The sequence below is a fragment of the Styela clava genome, chromosome 3, assembly GCF_964204865.1.
Source record: "Styela clava chromosome 3, kaStyClav1.hap1.2, whole genome shotgun sequence".
Classification (NCBI taxonomy): domain Eukaryota; kingdom Metazoa; phylum Chordata; class Ascidiacea; order Stolidobranchia; family Styelidae; genus Styela; species Styela clava.
The window spans coordinates 15,138,889-15,161,382 of NC_135252.1; the positions used below are offsets into that span (position 1 = coordinate 15,138,889).

The 22,494-nt window shown below is 35.4% G+C and overlaps 2 protein-coding genes across 2 annotated transcripts; one reads left to right on the forward strand and one right to left on the reverse strand.

Moving 5' to 3' along the window:
* Positions 1-8,963: 8,963 nt before the first annotated feature.
* LOC120343206 (pseudouridylate synthase 1 homolog) lies at positions 8,964-14,195 on the forward strand. Its single transcript, XM_039412340.2, has 10 exons — positions 8,964-9,116; positions 9,599-9,712; positions 10,834-11,019; positions 11,311-11,413; positions 11,883-12,017; positions 12,139-12,314; positions 12,532-12,670; positions 13,124-13,247; positions 13,326-13,437; positions 13,767-14,195. Exons 1-10 carry the CDS (start codon positions 8,994-8,996, stop codon positions 13,920-13,922), a joined length of 1,368 nt encoding a protein of 455 aa, XP_039268274.2. The 5' UTR covers positions 8,964-8,993; the 3' UTR covers positions 13,923-14,195.
* On the reverse strand, positions 13,635-17,479 carry LOC120343205 (RUS family member 1-like). The gene is made up of 9 exons (XM_039412339.2): positions 17,158-17,479; positions 16,774-16,833; positions 16,268-16,400; positions 15,858-15,903; positions 15,654-15,784; positions 15,360-15,472; positions 14,772-15,036; positions 14,320-14,442; positions 13,635-14,184 (listed from the first exon to the last, which is right to left on the reverse strand). The coding sequence occupies exons 1-9, from the start codon at positions 17,296-17,298 to the stop codon at positions 13,958-13,960; spliced, it is 1,239 nt and encodes a 412-aa protein (XP_039268273.2). The 5' UTR covers positions 17,299-17,479; the 3' UTR covers positions 13,635-13,957.
* Positions 17,480-22,494: the final 5,015 nt, after the last annotated feature.

Sequence of the window (22,494 nt, forward strand, 5' to 3'; positions counted from 1 at the left end):
GGCAAAATGCGGTCGAATTGTGGAGCAGACTAGGGATGGCGACGTTTGAGAAAGTGAAGGCAAGGGCATGGTGTCAGTGTTACCGTACCGTACATCGGTACCGTACGAACATTTTGAGGTTCTTAAGTTTAGCATGTAGCCTGAATGTACCTGCATATGCCAGGATACGGTAATAGGTATCGGTACCACCTACCGGTACGTACCGTAGTGAGACCGGTACCGGTATGTGGCCCATTACATCATTAATCTGTTACCGGTAATGCTAATCCAGTCCTTGACGGCATGGGCAGCGTAGAGAATGGCAGTAGACAGGAAATAAGAGATTTAACATTCTTCTGGTTCAAATTAGGCTACTCTGGCAATTGTTTTGGTGGTAATTACAAGGACAGTACGGTACCGGTACCGTACCTTACCAAGACTTGGACTTTTAATTAATATGGTAACGGTAGACTACCGGTACGGTACCGTATCATTGGAATACGGTACCGGTACCGTATGCCTTCGCGGTGGAATTATTGTGTGGCAAGATGTAGGCACGAACACGGTATGTCAAATTGGGACTGGTAACATTGCAGCATTGTGTGGAGCAAGCGATAAACTAAAAAGTGAAACTGCTAAAGCCATTTGACTGTTTGAGTGAACTCCGCAGACCTAAGCAAAAAGTTAATATGCATTCTAACCATTCTGCCATTTGATATATTTAATTGCTGAATTGTCTCAAATTAGCAGTGGTGTGGCTCATCATGCTAAGCCTGTGAGCGGAATAAGCTTGGCATCGCACCTCTTATTACTTACACTATGTCAGTCTGTGTAGGTTCGCAGGGTAAATGTGGAGATTGTTAGGAATACGCTCGTCACCCCATGGTTATGTGCGAGAGGATTACTGGACTCCTCGTCGCAGTTGAGTGGTTCACATAACTGCTGGTCGGTTACAGCTTCCTCCACCATCTGGTCCATTATCTCTCTCCTGGGATAGATATGTAGATCCTATCGTTAATCCGAGCGAGACACATGTCATGTCAATTAACTGTAGTAAAAGCCCCGAACTTCCAATTCCATTATAAAATTTGATCGTAAATGACATTAAGTCTATAATGACTACTTGAAACTCTGTCAAGTATTTTGATATAATTTCAGATATGAAGATTAAGGTTATCTAGTCTTTAGGGATATTGCTGCAATGACTGAAGTGAGTCTATTTGTGCCAGAAAGGGGATCACGAACTTTATAGTTTGCACTTTCAACAAGAGAGCGATGCTCAAATATATGGACATGCAGCCTGAGCGAAGCAGTAGTCCAGCTTACCTTTGACGGTTCGCTAAACACTAGAAGCACCAATGTTCGCTGACCTCGTGACTCGCTGCGCACGATGAACCGCCACATGGTGGCAATTTTTGATGAGGTCATAGCACAAAAGAAATGAATTCTATGCAGCTCTCAGAAATATTGGAAATACATGAAAGTAATAGCCTTCAGGCAAATCAATCTTAAACCATTGAAAATTTCAAAGCAATTCGTCCAGTAATCAACAAGAAAAGCGGTTTTTCAATATGTGTCAAAGAACAACAACATAATAACAAAACGATTCATAGGTCCACTACATGCCCACAAATGAATTGTGGCATGGGACTTGATATAGTTTTATCTCCAAAACTATCTTTGTACTTCAAAACTGTGTTTTGAAGTTGATGACCGGCTCACATACTCTACTGTGTATTGGTTCAATCTGCAAATATTCTGAAACTTGAGAATGTTTATGAATTTGAAGTGCTGAAACTTACGTTTCAGTTCAGATTTGGTATCATTGCTGATCATTGCTTCGGACAACTCATTAAAAAGTAATAATAATCGTTCAGCAGACGGAGGTTCCTATTTTGTTATAGTTAACTTTACCCTGGTACAAAAATGTATTGAAGATACTTTCTAACACAATAGCTTCGTGTAGTATTTCACAAGTTCTTGGAATATGATTATGTTCAAATTTCATAAAGGAACCATTCTAATCTAGTAATATTTAATATTTATTCAGCATTTAAGCTTATAAGGCAAATGTTAAATGATAAATTAGATACTTGTTATTTGTAAAGGGCATATAAAACATTAAACTTTAGTGTATGTTTGCTAATCCATGTTAGTAAGAGTTGTTTATTTGCCATAATTGCTTCTATTAAAATAATTTTCCTATTTTTGTTAATGTAACTTGGATCAATCATAAAAATCACTCTCATTGTTAATCTTGTTTTATAGTTTATTTATTGCTACTGTTTTTTATGCAAACTGTATTCCAATTGTTGCATCCAAGGTTATCCATCCAGCTAATCTAAACATTTTTGTGACAGATCAACTTTTTCATAGATTTCACCTAATAGCACATAGGCAGCCCTATAGTTATCATTTTATTTACACAAACATTTGAAAGAGTGCAATCTCCTGGTCTGATCCTTTACTGCCACGAATATTTTGTCATTTCGACTTGCTACTAGTATGCAATCTCACTTACTTTTGTGATTTCCATTTTCGTGTCTTGAAGACATTCTCATAAAATTCAGTTCCTAACCCTACCTAAGATCACTGAGATCACACAATCGCTGAGTTTGAATACCTTTATATGTTTAATAGGTGCTCCCGTGTGTGCATCCCGTCCCAGCATGTGCACCAAGATGGCACACAGCCTGAACATAGTATGTGTACCATGTTGGGGTTATCAGGTTGTACGCCATCCCAGTGCACATACTACAGAAGCGTCGTTTAATAACCTAATAGCTCTATTTGTGCTACTGTTCAAATTAATGTCACTGACTTCAACTTGTGTACACAAATTCCAAATATTTATTTTGCTTTTGCTTCAAATAACGTGCAACATACTAAATTGTATTTGTTTGAGATTCATTTTTCCAAGATACAGAATTATGTTTTAATTTGCTTTCAGTATTTTTTGCCAATTATTAAACACTATTTATGGGGACTGTAGCATTTGTGTACACGATATTATATACTTTGTCTAGTCCTTGTTTGTTTTGAAGTCAATCAATAAGATCTGATTTCATTCATGAATCATAACCACTTTGTACTAATGCATTGTCTGCAATCCTAAAATAACAATTTCTCTGCTACTACTCCATACTGTGTTATTTTGTTCTTGTTATAAGATAAACTTGTTATTTATGTGGGTGGGTGCATATGCTGTTATATATATTCTATAATGAAGTTCCTGATTACTTTCTGTAGCAAAAGTTTTCAGTGTGTAATCTTGAAATCTTGCAGTGAAAATATGTCTTCCCCCAGATAATGTCCTAGCATTTACTAAGTCCTTTGGTTAAGTTCATGTTTTAATATGCCAAACTATGCATGGGAACACAATGTAATTGTGTGACAACATTTCGAATCAATATGATATACTGGTGTTATATGCTTTCATTATTATAAAATATTGTAAATTAATTTCTCAATAATGTAATAATTTTTTATTGGTTGGATATCCCAATTTTTGTGTTCACATTTTGAACCTTACTGTAAATGATGTAGGATTTCCCATTTTGCATTTATACCCGATATCTTTATAGCATCATGTCATCTCAAATTATGTGCTTCATGTTATCTCAAATGTCATCTCTTTATTTCCGTTTACAACTTCTTTCTTGCGCGCATGTATGAATAAACATGCATGGTTCACTAACATTTGCATGTTTTCTCATGAATGTCCTGCTTGTAATTTTCTTAAAAGCAGCATGAAAAACTATTGTAATTTATAATTTAACATTGGTGTTCTTTCTTCTATTTTTATTAATTCCCTGTAATCAGGGAAATGCTGATGCTGACACTATTGCTGATACTAAGCACTCCAATTAGCATTTAACCCTCACTCTCTATGCCTTCCAATGTCATATATTTCTTGTTGCTTGTGAACACAATTTTTTCAAAAACGGAAATATTCAATTCATCACTTTCATTAGGTGCTGTATATATGATTCATTATGGCCATTTGAAGGAATATACGCTCACTCTCATGTCAGTGCGCTTTCGTTTCTATAATATAAAGCTTTCAAAATCATATCATATTACATGAGCCAACTTTAATGTTGCTCAATTTTGAAATGATTGATGATGATGATTTTTTTAAACCTACTTAGTCACAACAACTAGACCATTATAGTTACTTTTTAATGCCTTATACCTTACTTTGAGTCATTCACCATTTACATATCTTAAGTAACCAATGCCATTACCTCAAATTTGAAAATACCATAAAACCTACGATCTCTGGTCGTTCTTAGAGCATCGATTCACGGGCTTGTCAAACTCTCTGGTCATTTAGTTCAGGGACATTTAATTCATCCCTACATATATACCGTTCAATATGTTTTCAATGTTAGTCTAGTCTTGGAAAGTTTTGAGATTGTTTTTATCGTGGAAAACTGAATAAAATGAAATAAAGAGGCCTCCTCATTCACTGTTTTTATCGTGGAAAACTGAAAATGGAATGGAGAGTTTATAACGCCTCTTCAATCACGTAGTCGTTAGAGGGTTGTGATTAGAGTGGTAGTGACTTCAACGTGGCAGAAAGCCAATCTAAAAATGCAATTCTCATACAGTGAAATCCCGTTTCAAATCTCTTTTGAAACCACGGGAATATTTACCGTAGTCCGTAGCGTTGGAACATATTTCGGTAATTAGTATTACACAAATTACATAAAATCAAGTACAAGATATTACCTTAGTCCTTCAACGTCAAAGATTATGAGTCTAACGGAAAAATTGCGGTAGCGGGTTTACCTACGAGTGGCCAATACCGAATAGTTCACTGTTTCGAATACATTTGAAGTTCAAAAAACGCTTATCTATAATATGCGAAAGAATTTGCATGCAATAAACAATGGAATAACTGGCTATATTACCAGGCATTTCATATTCACAGATTACTGCGATATATATTTTAGAATAGTAACGCTTTTATTTTTTCACAAGTCGACGTAATCATGAGTTAGTTACGTTAACAGATTTAAATTAATATGGCAAGGCATTTGAAATAGTGGTATCGGTCATGGATTTGAATATTTGGCGCAACACAAAATCATCCTGGTAAAAAGTTCATACTTTCAAATACCAACCATTATTCAAATTATTTGCCAAAAAGCGGGATAAAGTATAAATTATTTTTCCGACTTGGGACAATTTTTCCAAGAGTCTTAAAATACGAATCAAAAATTAATTATATTCAGGCGCTTTACCACACATTTTAAGTCCACAAATTGCCGTTGTATTTTGGAGTAATAATACTTTTATTATTTTGTGAATACGAAAATACGAATCAGCAATTAATTATATTCAGGCACTTCACCACACATTTTAAGCCCACAAATTGCCGTTGTATTTTGGAGTAATAATACTTTTATTATTTTGTGAATACGAAAATACGAATCAGCAATTAATTATATTCGGGCACTTTACCACACATTTTAAGCCCACAAATTGCCGTTGTATTTTGGAGTAATAATACTTTTATTATTTTGTGAATACGAAAATACGAATCAGCAATTAATTATATTCGGGCACTTTACCACACATTTTAAGTCCGTGTAGTGTATTTTTGAGTAATATTATTTTGTGAATACGAATCAGAAATTAATTATATTCGGGCACCTTGCCACACATTTTAAGTCCGCAAATTCCAGTAGATTTCAGAGTAATAATACTTTTATTATTCAGTAAATCCGAAAATAGGAATCAAAAATGAATAATATCGGGCGGTTCACTACACATTTTATGCTCACAAATTGTCGTCGCAACCATAAGTTACGTTAAACAAAACTAAATTAATAACGCATAATAATTTTATATGCTAGTATCGGTCATGGATATAAATAATTTGCACAACAGAAAATCATCCCAGTAAAAAGTCGAAACTTTCAAATATCATTATCAAAATTATTTGCCATAAAGCGGGAAAAAGTATTGATTATTTCCTCTAATAAATCGACTTGTTTTCCGACTTGCGACAATTTATTGGGTATCATAACAATTACGACATTGAATAATCTTCAATTTCTTGACGTAATGGAAATGAATGTGTAAAATCGTTTGAAGATTCCCGCAAAAACGAAAAACCGTGTTTACGATGAAAAGAGACTATATATTATTCGAAAATCAGCCGAAAATGTATTCGAATATTTGATTCGTTTTGGACAACCCTGTCTACGAACCACAGTCTTCTTTTCTACAATACAACAATAATTTTCGACCCAATTCTTTAAAAAGGTTCGCCATTCCTGCTAGACTAACCCATCAAATTGCGTGTTCCCTGACTACTACATGAAACATTAGCGTTTTCTGACCATCAAATGTTTGAGATTGTTTTGTAAAGTTCAAAAACAATTAGGTTGAAACTTTTCAGTTGCAGATTAGTAGTAATTTGACTCCAGTGTAAATGTCGAATATTCAGGGAAGTATTTCACTGGCTTTATTTCGCTAAATGTCCATACAATTATAGAGACCCTGCTCAGCGCAGAATGTTTTCAAAACATTTCGCCTATAAGTTTTTGAAAGTATAATTTCATTTGATTTCAATTGAAAATCTAGAAAGGCTTTTTTTATCTTATACTCACCAGAACAAATATTACAATCATTAGATATGAATATTGAACGTATTACTAGCTCAAAATTAATCCCTCATCAAACGCATTTGAACGCGAAATAACGGTGCACGAAACTACGCCAGTTATAAGCACTATTAAATATTAAACAATGCGGATATATATAGCACCAAGGTCTAACCCACCCTATTCCAAACAGCACGGAAAATTTGTCGCAAATGCGTCTTTCCTTGGAATTCAATTGCAACAGAGAACAAGACTTGCGTTACACGTAACACATTAATTTATAAGTTGCTCCTTCGCTATCCAGTAAGACATGGGTTGGATTCTGTACCAGGTAATGGTAATTATGTTTCTCAAGAAGTAAAGCATGCAAGAAGATTCCTAAAAAGTCAAACTAGTCTTCGACATTTTCTTTCTGAAAAACGATAAAATGGATGAATTTGGTGGTTTCCAACATTTTGTGTTGAAATCTTCTATTAGTTGGTTTTTGAACTGTTTATACCAAAATCCCTATGTTTAATTACCTTGCCTTTTGTAGATTCTTTGCCAGTGTTATACAAAAGTCGCATTTTCATTTTTACGCAGTTCAAATAGTTTGTCGCGTTTTCATGAATAATATTATACAAAAGTGAGTAATACTACAACGTATATTCCTATTCAAAGACTCTCCTCTAGATAGGAATTCACCCAATATCATAAAAATCATTTTATAGCATAATATATCGAACACATCTTTACATCAAAAGGTTATATTCAAATTATAAAGCCAATTAACTTCGAAAGAAATTTTGAGAATTGAAATTAAACGAAACACGGAGAATGAACTCTTCATGCAGTGTGATCGTGAATTATGCCAAAAATATTTTAAAGCAAAACAGGATTCTTCTACATATATACTTGAGCAATTTAAAATATTTGTAATTGAAAAGAATTGTTTAATAACAGTATTTGGAATAGAAATATCGCAGGCTTCGGGGTGGTGTAAAAAATTGTAGGGACAATAATACCAGGGAAAAATTGAAATTTCCATGACGAAAGAGATAAAACATATGACCTCATAAATGATGGCACGATCCACAATGCTATGCCAGCCAATGCAGACCTCTTGAAATATGCGCTACAAGCTGGCGCATAACCTGAACTCAGGTTGTGTACCAGGTTAGGGTTCAGGTTGTGCGACATCTTGGTGCGCATATTTCAGGAGTACCCAAAACTTGATGAGAGAAACGTAATAATATATCAAACATTAAAAGATTGTATTAAAATTATTAATCAGAAAAATATAAAAAAAATGTTCAAGACTTGATGAGAAAAATGTAATAATATATAAAACATTAAAATTAATCATAAAATAAAGACACGATGTAAAATCGGACAATACCTTTTAAATGAATTTTAAAATGTGAAACACTGATCAGATTAGTTCCTTAAATTTGACAATGTTCGTTTCCAAATCTGACACGCATTTCGCCATCCTTAACATGACACCCGTCAACCCACTGCCCTATTTCGCCCTCCTTAATCTGACACGCATCGACCATATTTCATCATCTCTAACCTGACAGGAATCGACCCTATTTCGCCACCCCCAATTTGACACGCTTCGTCCGCATTTCGCCATCCCTAATCTGTCACGCTTCGACCGTATTTTGCCATCCCTAACCTGCCACGTTTCGACCGTATTTCGGCATCCCTAATCTGCCACCACGCTTCGACCGCATTTTGCCATCCCTAATCTGCCACGTTTCGACCGTATTTCGCCATCCCTAATCTGCCACCACGCTTCGACCGCATTTTGCCATCCCTAATCTGCCACCACGCTTCGACCGCATTTTGCCATCCCTAATCTGCCACGCTTCGACCGCATTTCGCCATCCCTATTCTGCCACGCTTCGACCCCATTTCGCCATCCCATTTTGACACTCATCGACTGTGTTTTCCAAGCCCGAATTTGACAGGTACTAATCCATTTCATCAGCCCCAAATCTAAACACTTTGGCCATATTTCTTTGTAATTTTGAGGCAATTGTTTATTGTTATCTGTATACTAAACAGCGCATTATGACAGTCGATTTGGCAAAAACTGACAGCCATCGACCGCATTTTGCCATCCCTAATCTGCCACCATTCGACCGTATTTCGCCATCCCTAATCTGCCACGCTTCGACCGCATTTTGCCATCCCCAATTTGTCTTTTCGTCCCTATTTCGCCATCCCTAATCTGCCACCTTTCGACCGTATTTCGCCATCCCTATTTTGCCATCCCCAATATGACTTTTATGCTACCAACCCTCCTCCTTTATTCCGGTACAGTAAAATTAATTTCATACAAAAGTCAAGGCATGGTTTTTGGGGTCAAAGGTCACTATATATTTGCCTTATAACTCGTGTGCTTCTCGTATGCCCATCGGTGTAGGTAACGTGCCGCTAAGTGAACGAGATCTGAAACTTTTAACTTCTATGCTGTTGCGAGTCATAACGCAGTGGTTTCAAGAGAAAAAACTTGGCCCTGTAGTCCAGAAGGTATCGTACCAGTTCTTAATTTAGGTTACATTACTCTTGTTGACTAATTCGGTATCCAATTTGGCAATCCTCATAAAGTCATTAATTTGGTGTGGCAAAAGAATTTATTCATTTTTTTTTTATTTGTTTGTATATTTTCCTTCCTTTTTACTTTTAAGTCTCGCTTTTTTCGCTCCCGACTGTATCATGTCTCGATGTTTGTGTGTGTCTTAATTAGTTTTTTTTTTTACTTTTGGGTGAGCGAACACGTACTACTTCTTTTATCAATACCTTTCCATCTAAAATCTGTACGTTTCAAACCTTACTCTAGGTTTTGTTCGCTTTCCCGATTCTATAATCAGTTACTTTTACTTTTGTTTTTATTTATTTTTTTATCGTCTATTGCTGATTATGGAGTCGAAATAAACTTATACTTATAAAATCAGTCTGCCTTTAAATTCATGGAACTTACAGACTTAGGCTAATTGTTCCTTTTATTTTAGTTGATAAGAATGACATCTGTTGAACTCAACAACCAAAACCAGGTACCGGTAGTAAATATTGATAGTGAAGAAAAAGTCAAAGTCAGCAAACTTGTAGATGCTCCAAAAAGAAAGGTTTGTGGCACCAAACGTTTTTGCTCATTTTCTAAATCTGTTACAGTAAATTTTAACATTGCATTGCAAGTTGATAGTGCCGGAAAATCAATTAATGATATTACTATAGCGTTATAACTTTTAATGATGACACAGCCAAGTTATTATTATGTGATAAAAGTTCATTGATAGGGCAGTAGCATACAGGTGCTGTATTAAATTTTCATTTTTGCGTGTTTTTTTTAATCATATAGGGTGGCTTACCCACTTTGCGGCCACGACCTATTTGCGACCATCAACTTCATCGATTTAATTAATGCTGAAAAAATCAACGAACCGCGACGATATCTCTCACGCGGCATCGTCCACTTATCCCTCGTAGCTCTGCGAAAGTACACTAAAATTCGGCCACAAACAAAAAAGTTACGACCGAAAACCCGATCAAAGAAAAAAAACCAACCATTTTTCCATGTCGCCAACTACTCATTGTCCCTTTAAAAAGCTTGAAAATCTTGGCAGGTGTGTAGAGTCGTGTTTCTTTTAACCATCTTTAAAGTATGCGTTGGAGTGGGAATAGGGGGTGTACATTTCCAATACGTCGATAATTTCTTTGTCTACCAATTTGCAACCACCCTGTTTTTGTCTGTTTGATTGATGTGATGCGGTGCTTTGTTTATAATTTGACGAGTTATGTTTGAAATAACCGTGTTCTTAAAATATATGACGGTCAGAAATGCAATTGAAAGCCCATTTTTTTCACGCATGGCTGCGTATGCCCTAGTCTCGACGCAGCAGAAACGATGTTCAAGGCTTGAAATGTGGTCGCACACTGATCGTTCGGTCGTAAATACGTCTTCAGAGTGTCATACGCTGGTGGTTTGTATAGCTTCAACCCCTGGTCGTAGAAAGTTAATTTGAGGTTCAGCATGTAGAATAAATGCACCTACGGTGAAAAAATTAACGGGTTAGAAATATTGGTTTTTATTTTATAGCGGTTTGAATGAAATCGTCCTCAGACTGGCTACACCACCCTATGTCAAGTGACATATTCCAATTTAAATTTGCAACTGTTAAAATATTTTTTGGCCTCAAAGTTCAGGAACAGATTGCTTTATGATCTAACATCCCACATATTTTATCAGGTTGCGCTACTTCTTGCTTTTTGTGGAAAAAATTACTATGGTCTTCAGCTCAACCGTGGTGATACATCTCTACCAACAATAGAAGGTGCATTATTTCAAGCATTAGTTAATGCCAAACTTGTTCCTGAAATATGCATGGAAAAATCACAACAAATGAAATATTCGTCATCATCTCGCACTGATAAAGTAAGTATTTGTATTTTGTCACATTATTTGACATTTTGATAATATGATATGAGGCTCATTTCCAAATGTACCACTCATAGAAGTTGGTAGTCATGAAACAAAATTAAAAATAATATTCTGAACAAAAAATTACTAAAGAAACTACTTGGTCGGAATTGAATTTGGTTAGAATTAAAGTCCTAATCTTAGTTTAAAAAATTAATATCAAGCATTGCCTCTTACCTCAAAACAAATTCGGTAACTCATTAAGCTAACTATTGCCAATAATTTTCAGCGATTTTCATTGAATAGGGTGTTTCAACATGTGGACTGGTTGTATCTCTCAAGTTACGCATGTGCGACAATGCAAAGGACCTAATAAATCAACATCTTCCATCTGATATAAGAGTATTAGGTAAAATAGTTACAGAACTTCAAAAGTTAATACTCATATATATATATGTGCCATAAACATATAATAACAGTTTGCTCTATCATTTGTTCCAAATAAACAAAACTTGATAATGGGTGCTCCAGAAGTATGTGTACCAATATGGATGAACTAATTTTGTTTGCCTACTTTACATCAAGTTGTGTAAAGGAACTGGAACCTATATCCACTTGGCTAACTGGATCACCCCAACTTGTAATAGAACTAAAATAGGGAAAATCAGAATAAAATTATGGCCTAACCCTAACCTGGAACACATACTACGGGAGTACCTAATTATGTACTATGACATCTCAAGGCGGATTACAAATTCTTCCTGCATTCGCCATAAGCTTCTTACAAATGTAGATTATGTAGTATTGAATGTAAATAACTATTTAAGATGGTAATACTAGCCAATGCAATGTTATTTTGATCTATATTTTTTGTCAAGATTTGAGAAAAGCTACCAGAAGTTTTCATGCAAAAAGCTATGTTGATCAAAGGACATATTCGTACACAATGCCTACATTCGCTTTTGATACCAATGTTTCAACGGATGATATTTCAACATACCGAATCGATGAAGGTACAGTATATATTCAACTAATACATTGTTTTTCATTACATGAGTCATTAGTTTAAATTTAGTATATCCAACATTATATTGTACAAAATATAAGTTTTATATATTTTATGATTTATTTTAGAAAAATTGAAAAGTGTCAGATCATATTTATATCGCTATAAAGGAACACATTCATTTCATAATTTCACCTCTGGTAAAAGAATGGGAGAATCAAGCGCGAAGAGATACATACTCGATTTTTGGGCAGAAACACCTTTTGTACATGAATCTGTGGAATTTATCACACTTAAAGTAAAGGTGTGTTAGTGTTACATACATTGATCATTGTTCATGGTGTATGAGCTAGATTTGCACCCCATTGGTTCAGTAATTGTTAAAAACAAAATTATAAATTTAATAGTTCGAAGTTTATTCCTTTCTACTATTCCAAATTTCTGTTATGCTAATTAAAATAATTTATCATCTATCTTTTTTTTGAACGCTCACTTTCAGAAAATTGCAATTTTCGTTCTAGGGTCAAAGCTTCATGATTCATCAAATTAGAAAAATGATCGGTCTTGTTATTGTCCTGGTCAGTGGCCGTGCCCCTGAACAGCATTATGTACGAGCATTTTCAGAGCCTTTGGAAGATATACCCAAAGCTCCTGGAATTGGTAAGTAATACAGTGATTTATTTATTCCCACATGTGTTATATTTAGGTGACTAGGATGTATTTTTAGTGATTAAGTTGAAATAGTTCTGTATATTCTTTTTAGTGATAAAGTTTTACATCTTGGAATGCATAGCAGACTCGTATATGGCAATTTAAAAAGCGAGCAGAATATGATGCTGAGGAAAGATTTCTGGGTGCTCCTGAAGTATGCGCACCAAGATGTCGCATAACCTGAACCCTAACCTGGTACACAACCTGAGTTCAGGTTGTGCGCCATCTTGGTGCGCATACTTCAGTTCAGGAATAAGCATTGGACAGCTTTACTTCCTACTTGTATCACTACATTCAACATGTTCACAACACTCATGTTTCAGATGATGATGTCAAGTTTTTATTTCTAGCCAAGCTGTTAATTGTGAGAGACAGGTTGACTAATCTCTATATTATTTGCAGGTTTACTACTGGAGCAAGTTCATTACGATTCCTATAATAAAAAACATGATAATATGTTGAATTGGAGTTCAGAAGATGAGCAAAGAGAATTCATGAAAACACATATACTTCCAATTATTTTCAAGTAATTTGTCACAAGTTTTTATAATTTTGTTTTTATGGGCCTATAGTTCTATTTTGCAAACGTTTAATTAATTTTCAGAGAAGAACTAGAAAATCAGTCGATGTTGAAATGGATTGAAAGTTTGTCAAATCATGACTTCACCGGAGAAAAAGCAAAAGAACAGTGGAATGAATTTATATCACAGAAGCAGGTAAGATGATGCCAGTTTTCTTCATATGTTATTCACTTGATTAATCTTTAATGAATTTGATCTGGCCAAATTTCATGAAAATCTGGATCTGAGTGGCTAAACTACAAAAATCACTGCTCATGTTTTTGAGTGAAGCTGTAACATTTGGCATATTTTTTATATGATACTATCAATACAAGGAAGAAGTAAACGGGCTGAAGCAACACTTTATTTTGACCATCTGCATACAACAATAGTGTGAAGCTACGATCTTGCAATAGACTTATTTCACATCAATAGAGAAACAGCAATATTTAACTTCATAACATCCATTTATATTTCGTATTTAGAAGAAAGAGAAGCACCTTAATGGTAATAAATCACCAGTCACAGCAGCTGATAATACAATTTTATCGGATGACAAAAACTCATCTAATATTGACAATGGTAGTGATTCACCGCAGCCGGCCAAAAAGCAAAAATTGGATGAAGAGCATACCACATGAGCCTGGTACTGAACAGAAATTTTTTCGTGAATCAATCATTTTATCTTATCAAATTCTTCTGTTGACCACCTCCATTCATCAACAGATAACTGGTGTCTGTTAATATCCCATCCTTTTTGTTGCAATTCCTTACTGAATTCTGTCCAGTTTATTGCATTCTCTGGCTTCATATGGTTTGAGATTTTTCCAATATGTGCTTCAAAATATGCTTTTATAACATCTTCTGGTATTGCTATGTCTCTAAATGCCACGCAATAAATCCCTAAAAAATGGCGGCACAGTTTGTTGGGAAATGTGATGGAGCTTCTAGTATCAGGACATCTCAAATATGACATCCTTGGGATTAGTGGTAGCAAACCAATTTACTCAATGCTTACTCATTTAAACTGATACTCACCTTGTTTCGAACTGGATATGAATTTTGTATTGGGATTGGTCTTCAATGTATGTATAAATTGTTCGCTGCCAATATCAATCTCCCTCAACATGCAGCCTGCCCTAATATTTGGGTCTGGAAATCCTAGAAAATATCAGAGGTAATACCTGAAGTATATAAAAGAGGTGAAATTGCTACATAGAAAAAATTATGGGCTGTCATAAAATGAGATTTTTTTTCGCATGGTTGAAAAGTCACATTGGATGAAGGCTGCTCTATATGTGGGGTTGAAAGCATTTTTTAGTAGGAAGGATCGAGTAGTTCTGAAAAGGCAGACTGATTTGTTATTATTACTCATTTGGTGAGTAAGCAATTACTGACAGGGGAAGGATAGAAATAAATATCCAGATGTCACATAAAAAGCGCTATTCACAGGCAAGTCAAGACCCTGTTCTAGATTTAATGCTGCTAACCTAAAACGACTGGTTCTTTCAAGTTTGCTGCAACTGGATCTAGAATTTCACCATATCCAGGACTTAAAAAGCAGTGATCAATAACTATCTTCAGTCGTGAATAGTTGAATGTATTCATGATAACACATGATACGGCTTTGTAATTTGAGTAGATATGGAAGAATGTGAATATTGCAAATAGGATCCAGGTGAGTTGAATATTTCCAGAAACAATAGGCGTCAGGAACAGATTTATGATGAGTGCTGCAAGGTTTACCATGGTTTCCTGAAAATCAAAAGGTTACTAATGCCATCGATATTTGAAATCCACCCCCGACTGTGAAATATTTGGATGAAAAAAGTTAGTTGTATGTAAGCCTCCTTCAATAAATAGTTGAGAACACTCGGTATACTTGATGCTTTTAGGAATTATTATAATCACCACTGAAGGCTTGAAAATACAGCTCTGAAGCTCCCCTCTGATCCATATTCAACATGTTTTGATGTGTCAAGTCAAAATGGGTGCAAGCCATTTTTAATGCTTAAAACTTCATTACTTCCATATTTTTTAAAACCTTAAGCATGATATTCATTTAAACATTTTCATACTTGTGAGCCATCTTTTGCAGAAACATCTGCCATATTATTTCGCCTAGCTTGGTGAACTGTAAGAGCTGCTCTTGTACAACCACCCGCGACACCGACCAGAGAAAAGGCAAGACCTAAACATTAATTGACAAATTATTAAATTTTGAAATCCATGTCTTTAAGGTTATAGTCACTGGCACTTGTAGGTATTTGAATGAGAATTATGGTGGGATGAGACAGAACTATCATAATTAGAAATTAAATAGTAAGTCCAATTCGATTTACAATAGATTTGTTTAAGCTTTTTCATCTCACCTGCTACACATGTTATCGGTGTGAAGAATGATTTGGGAAACAATGGTGCAACAAGTGTTACACATATTGCACAATCATTCAAAACATCTGCAAAGAGTCTCCATCTTTTTGCATCACGATCCAGATTTGCCCTGAATTTGCAAAATAAAATTTAGGCTTGCTTGAATTGATAGATGAGAATTCACAATCAACTGTTTTCCTTACCCTTGGTAATATGCAAATGCAATTCTTCCCACCATTCCTGTACCATCTAAAAAGATGAATAGTTAGTTGATTTGGTGCACCCTTGCAGACATATCAATTTGAACTCAGAAGTTTTAATATGATATTTGGTGATTGTGATGGCCTAGTAGTTAAAGCAATAGACTTAATTATGTTGATATTTCACATCTCAGGTTCAAATCCCATTTGATAGGCGATGCAGAAATCAATCCTTCCCAAAATAGTATACCCTCACATATTGTTAGATATTAGTGGCTTCTAGTACAAAGCTTAGTCTGGAGCAAAAGGCGCTACAAGCATTGACCAAAAGTTATCGGGTGTGAACATAACAAACAATATACTAGAAATTCATTAAAGTACTGAATTTGTCCAAATCAGGTTTAGTTCATAACCTTTAAGAAGCCATGTCACAGTTGCACTTGCAACATTGGCCGTTTCGTCACCCACACCAGATCCTTTCAGTACTGCCTGAGTTGCAAGAGCTCCAGTGATGCTGCTACAAAATGCTTGGATTGTATCCCATATCTAAAAATAAGTTATAATGCAATAGGCCGATGCCACGAGCTGTTTTCAATCCTAGTGCTACCACATGTCTTGGTTCAAAAACTGGTTAGAGCTTGGCTTTACAGTCTTAGCACTAAAAAATTGATCAGACAAAAAAGATGAACAGTTAAATTGACGAATTTTTGAAAACACTGAAAAAGACATATATCAGATTGAAAAGAGAATTTTTGTATCTCAATCGTGTTTGACATTCTTTTAGTAGTTCTATGATTATGCTTATGCCCAAAGCAACATATTTATAAAGATCTTTGTCATTTTTCACTCTTTTATTGAAATCGAATGTTTTCTAATGTCAGATTTAATATTCTGACACAGCAACTGAGTTAGTTCTTACCTGATACTCAAGATAGTCATCGCTGACACTGTCAGGGTATCCTTGTGGCAAGAAAATGCTCTAAAAAAACAAATTGAATTTAAAGTTGCATCCAATACGACCAAACATACACTAATCAGTATGATAAAACCGTCAAATTATATGATAATTTTTCAATTTCAGGCATATGTATGTATATAAAAGTGGAATGACCAAGACCAATTTGACAATGTAATACACATTTTTTTTTAAATTTTAGAAATTCCATTATATTAAAATGGTGTCTTCAGTAAGTGGTAAGATCCCTTTTTTTGATTTGGATGCAATTTCTAAATTTTCATACAAAATTAACAGTGAAATCCTCTTTTTTGATACCCAATATTCTACAATTAAGCAAGCATCCACCTTTAAGACTTGAGTTACTGATTTAGAAACTATTGCTCCACCGCTGGGTTTCATTTTTCGAGACAGACCGTCATGAGTGTAAATTGTGTGTTGCTGCTGCTTGTTTGATCCAAAACGTTCCACACAAAGTATTTTATCCATCTTTTGAAGGCAAAATCTACCGTACTGAGCTAGCTATACCAGGTTGATGTACAGATGACACAAGCAAATGATCTGAAATCGAAAATGTGCGTTACCTCAAGCTAGTGAAGCTGCTGCATTCCGGACTTTCACAGTAAGGTAGGGACTTCCCCTGCTTCGTTGTTTGTTCCGCGCCGACAGCTAACCAGTGGGGCGAGGAATATTTAACCGGTCAATTGGTTTTATATGGTTGACGGCTCATTGGTTGACGGTTACGATTTATATTAACTGTTGACTGACATATTAGGTATAAATCACCATTATACTATACAATTTCTTCAAAAATGATTAGTTTATTGCAAATTTATCTCCCGTGGCGTTTAATTCAAAAGAATATCACTGACTGCATTGGTATACACCGAAAAATGTGAAAAAATAATTGAATATAAAGTCAATTTTCTTTTCAATGCGTCGTGATTTGTATTAATGAAAATGATCGTTAGTGAGAAACGCTTTGAATTAATATTATTTCTGGTCGTGTTCAAACTACTCTCTGATAGTACACTCGGATCACATCGTACGGAACTGATAGAGCTAGAACTTTCACTAGAAGCTCCTGGTCGCAGTTGATACTGTTTTGGACACATTAGTGGACCTATCGATCGTTTTGTTTTTTTTAGACACGTAGTGGACATGGCGATCGTTTTGTTGTTACCGGTATGTTGTTCTTAGTCTTGTTCTTGTTGTTCTTTGACACGTTTTAAGGAAATCGCTTTACTCTTTGATTACTGGACCGACTGCTTTGAAATTTTCAGTGGTCAAAGATTAAATTCTTCTCCAGAAGGCTATTACTTTTATTATTTGCTATGACGTCATCAAAATTATGTGGCACTACGTGTCCATATATTTGGGCATAGCTCTCTTGTTGTTGTTCCTATGCTTGTTCTTTGACATAGTTATTAAAAAATCGCTTTTCTCTTTGATTACTGGACCAATTGCTTTGAAATTCTCAGTGGTTGAAGTTGGAATTTTTTTACGGAATGCTATTACTTTTATTTATTTCTAAATTCGTATGAAATCTGATATTTTGTTCAAAATTTCGCTGTTTTATTTTATCCATAGAAACACTGGCTGTCCGGTTTGATTCTGTAAATTCCTGCTACGCAAAACTCGGATTTTTTTTAGGGTACCGGTAGCGTCAAAGGTAAGGACTGCTTCGCGCTCCAAGATTCGCTCTAGATAACGTGTCCATATATTTGAGCATTGCTCTCTTGTTGTTGTTGTATTTATCTGTTTTTTTCATCATTATAAAATCGCTTTTTTCTCCAAATACTGGACCGATTGCTTTGAAATTTTCAGTGGTTGAAGATTGATTTTTTTGCCAGAAGACAATTCACAATTCTGTTAGTTTTCGCGACGCACAGCGTAGTGAGCGCACTAGTGCGCCGCGGCACACCCTACGCTACGGGAACCGTTGGTGTAGCGAAGAAATCGATAGAACAAAAAATACACATTTGTCAATTTTATTATAGCACGGATTTGAATCCTGTAACATCCTTGGAGACAAACTTGACTCCGTTTTATAGGTAGAAAAGTTATAAATCCTTTCTCGAAACGAGACAAAACTAACTCATATCCATCAATCTCCGTGTTAACTTGCTCTGCACACTTTATAATTAATAGTTAACTTGTATAATAAGCCAACAATTTTATTTTATTCAATTTCGTTCTGAAAACCAGCGGAACAAAGTTGAGAAATAAATTGTTTACTTCTATGGTCGCACTTATTCTAGATTGGTCACATCATTCGCACGTGTAGCAAGCACTCTTATCACTACAACAACACTGTCACTGCGAAGTGTGTAGGATATGCAATCCATCATCCAAGAGACTGTAAAGCTTTTCTGTCGGAAAAGGGCATTGAGGCTCTTGACTTGGATACCATTAGATATCAGTGGCTGCCTGTACATAGCCTTGTTCGGAGCGAAATTCGCGAGTAAGCATTATATATAAAAATGGCCCCAATCTGTTCGTATGTAGGTTACTTTGCGGGTAGATATGTATGGTGCAATTTTTCAGGAGTGAAAAAGTATGCTGTTACAAAAGTAGGCTACGTGGGTGCAATGAATTGGTGGGTGTAAAGATAATGGAACCAGTGACAACTCACCCTATCAGGGGTTAGGATGACCTTATATTATCCTGTCGTGTCTATATCATGTTGTTTTGTTCAAAACATGACGTTTAAAATTCGATATTTTCGTAGTAATTTAATGTATCTTCTAATATATAAATTGTACATAGGGCAAGGTTATGTAGGGTGACCATACGCCCTCCTTTTGGAGGATTTGTCCTCTTTTTTCGTTAAAAATTTCATGTCCTCCGAGGACGCTCTAAAAGGTCAAAATGTCCTCCTTTTTCCAAGGGATTAAATATTTAAAATTTATTCACGACATATTCAACATTTTTTGATGGGTTAAAAAAATTTAGTAAGTAAAAGTAAGTAAGCAATGCATTGATATGTCAATAAAACCTTAATAAACCTCGAATACAAAATAGGTTGGAAATACCTTAGTTAGCTTAAGTTGTTATGACAAACCAGTTATTTCGTGCTCAACACCTCATTTCTAATCTACTAAAAAATTATAGCTCAGTTTTACGAAAGGTTGAATGTAGGAAATAAGTGTATATAAATTGATATAGGTTCAAGACGTTATTAGTTTCACTAAGTAATACATTTGTGGCAACAAATATTTCATTAGAGCGTTGCTAAATTATCATCCGTACTGGACGGCCTCAAAATAACGCTAGGTCATAAGGTAGACTATGTCAATTCCTGCAAAAGTCTATAAAAAAGTCTTTTCAATCCACATTCCAATGCAGTTTGAAAAATGACTGAGCTAACAACATTCTTGAGATGTCGTATCATCTTCCCGATCTTAAAAGTGCAATTTTTATACAACAAAAGATTATTGCTACCAGCATCATTGTGACACAACAATGACTATTTCCACGCTGCATATTGATATCTACAATTATCATATTCTACAACCATTCACAAAACTAGCTTCTCTATTGTGAAGTTCTAATTGCGCTCCTAATCCAGTAATTTCAACCGTTGAATGGGGCTCAACTGGAGCTAGCACAATGGCGTTTGAGGTTTGGCAGACACGCAAAAGTTTAGAAGCATATCTCTAGGTTAAATGCATACTTGTTTATCACGTAAAAATCGTGTTGTTCTGCGATTATCTTCAGGTCATTTCCCCTTTTTTTTTCTAGCGATTTGGTGAATTTCGATTTTAGCTGTAAATTATGTCAGTAGACCCAGTGCATTATACGGCCGTGGCCAGGGGCCATGGGCCGTAGAGGAGTCACACCCCTGTAGTACTTGCGGCTACAGTTTCTCGTTGACAAAGCGAGAATGCATTATTGCATTGTCGTTACTTCGTCCATTGTTATTTCTATTTTTAATCCTAAATTATCTAGATATATAATAATATAGATATATAATGTTTATCTCAGGCACATGTGAAATTTTGTTCTACCAAACGAGGTGTCCTCCTTTTCGGGTTTGGAAATATGGTCACCCTAAGGTTATGTCCAGGTCTAATAGACTTTTCTATGACGCTCACGCTGGTAATATTCAGCCGGCGCTGTTCGTGGCCGTTGTTCAGATTTTCATTATTGTAGTACATGTTGCGCGCATCTCGTACACTTTACCATTGGAATATGGATGGTTTTAATTGGTAGAAAGACGAAGTTTTGGAAGAGTTTAATATGAACCATGTCCGATTATAATGAAAATCGCTGCCCAAGGCCATCATCACACGAATTAGCCTGAAATAATTTTTTGCTGAAGGTGATTTCTAATCACATTGCCCTAGGCGCAGTAATTGATAGTCGCTCAATTTGCTTGTTGATCGAAGCAACAACTAACACGCCGATCGAAGCTGTATTGTAATGATATAATATTATAATGTAATATGATGTTTTTAGTCGCTGTATATTTATTTTTCGTGTTTTTTCAATATGAGTGCCTTTTTTCTATCGTAAAATAATTGAAACCAAAGAGCGGATGATACGCTGGCACGAAATAAAAATACATTCAGAATACCAATGCTATAGTATAGAATAATAGCAAAATATATATAAGTAAGAGATTATTTCAATCAGTCGCCAGTTATTCTGTTTAATATACCTCAAATTAAATTGGTAAGCGTGAAATCAGTAAGCAGTAATATTCCTATTCCATACAGCCTACGTGTGACTGCAGATAAACGATTACAACCTATTCGAGAGGTTGGGACAAAACATTTGTCAGTTAAGCCATCTTATCCAATTCAGTGTAATATGTCATTTAGTTATGGCCCTTTGTTACCAAATTGTGATAGTTAAATTGTTTCAGGGTAAAACAGTAGGAGGCCCATAGTCAACGTTTTAGTAGATTGGTCATTTATAATCGTGGAGTAAATGAGTGCGTAACACCAACCTCGTATGCCCATTAACATAAAAAATACTTTGCCATATATTTCGAAGAATATGCCAATATCATAAAAAGAATAAAACAATAGAGTTTAATTCGTGACTGAAAAGGGTTCAAGTTACTGTATATGTATTAATGTGTATGTTATCTCAAACTCATAACGCGTGCTATATTTCCCTAAAACCAATCATATTCTCATTGAACGAACTACTTCCGATACGATCGTAGTCGCAAACAAAACAGGGGCGTAGGGTGGAATATCAGCACCAAAATGACTTTGATCAGCACTAGATGGCTACGGACACGTCTTCTTCACTTTATGTCACGTGACTTGTAATTCTATTTTTATTGGCATTGTTTACAATTACATCACGCATTTCTCTTAGTTTAGCTGTCTGGCGATTTTTTCTTCATATTTCAGACTTTTAATTTGTTTTGCAAGCTTTGTGTATCATATGCGCATACTTATTCTTTACTACTCTTATGATAAAGAGTTGCATTTGATTGATTGATGAAAATATTCGGAAGCAGTCATGAGAGAGTTCAAGGGCGTTCTAAAGTTAGTCGGACAGCCCGAGAATCATAAATATAGCCGGGGTCTGGTACGGTACCGGTACTGAACTATACCAGACCCAGATTAAGTACGGTACCTATTGATCTCTCACTACCATTGGTAGTTGCATATTTGAGTTTGGCATTGGCTAGAAATACGCTCGCCCCCGCACCTCTAATTAGGT

Bases quoted from the DNA above. Each gene is read 5' to 3' on its own strand.
- LOC120343206 (XM_039412340.2), top strand. From the start codon at position 8,994: ATGCCCATCGGTGTAGGTAACGTGCCGCTAAGTGAACGAGATCTGAAA. The intron at 11,020-11,310 runs GTAAGTATTTGT...TTCATTGAATAG, and splicing joins CATCATCTCGCACTGATAAA to GGTGTTTCAACATGTGGACT. The intron at 13,438-13,766 runs GTAAGATGATGC...TTTCGTATTTAG, and splicing joins AATTTATATCACAGAAGCAG to AAGAAAGAGAAGCACCTTAA.
- LOC120343205 (XM_039412339.2), bottom strand. From the start codon at position 17,298: ATGGATAAAATACTTTGTGTGGAACGTTTTGGATCAAACAAGCAGCAG. The intron at 15,904-16,267 runs GTTATGAACTAA...TCATCTTTTTAG, and splicing joins TGTGACATGGCTTCTTAAAG to ATGGTACAGGAATGGTGGGA. The intron at 15,037-15,359 runs GTATGAAAATGT...TTTGATTTTCAG, and splicing joins CTGCAAAAGATGGCTCACAA to GAAACCATGGTAAACCTTGC.